This window comes from Myotis davidii, unplaced genomic scaffold (genome assembly GCF_000327345.1).
Source record: "Myotis davidii unplaced genomic scaffold, ASM32734v1 scaffold399, whole genome shotgun sequence".
NCBI lineage: Eukaryota > Metazoa > Chordata > Mammalia > Chiroptera > Vespertilionidae > Myotis > Myotis davidii.
Window position 1 is genome coordinate 3,701,352 of NW_006292094.1, and position 230 is coordinate 3,701,581.

General features: G+C 70.4%; 1 protein-coding gene across 1 annotated transcript in view; it reads right to left on the minus strand.

The window, feature by feature from the left end:
- The window catches only part of THOC3 (THO complex 3), an 11,360-nt gene extending 11,137 nt beyond the window's left edge, over positions 1-223 (minus strand). Inside the window, exon 1 of the mRNA XM_006765463.2 lies at positions 62-223. Within this exon, the coding sequence (XP_006765526.2) occupies positions 62-217 (156 nt within the window). The 5' untranslated portion in view covers positions 218-223. The remainder of the gene's footprint in view (positions 1-61) is intronic.
- Positions 224-230: the final 7 nt, after the last annotated feature.

The window sequence follows — 230 nt, forward strand, 5'->3', positions numbered from 1 at the left end:
TCACCGCCCCCGCTGCCCCGCGGCCCTTCTCCCCGGCCTGTGCCGGGCCCTGGCAGCTCACCAACCGGTCCTTCTCCAGCAGGAAGACGCTAGCCGTCTTGTCAAAGGACCCAGAGGCCAGACGCCGCCCGTCGCAGCTCCAGGCCACCGAGTGCACCTTCGCGCTGTGCGCCGGGAACTCGCGCGTCTTGCTGTGGCCCCGGAACAGCTCCTGCATGCCCAGCACGTAC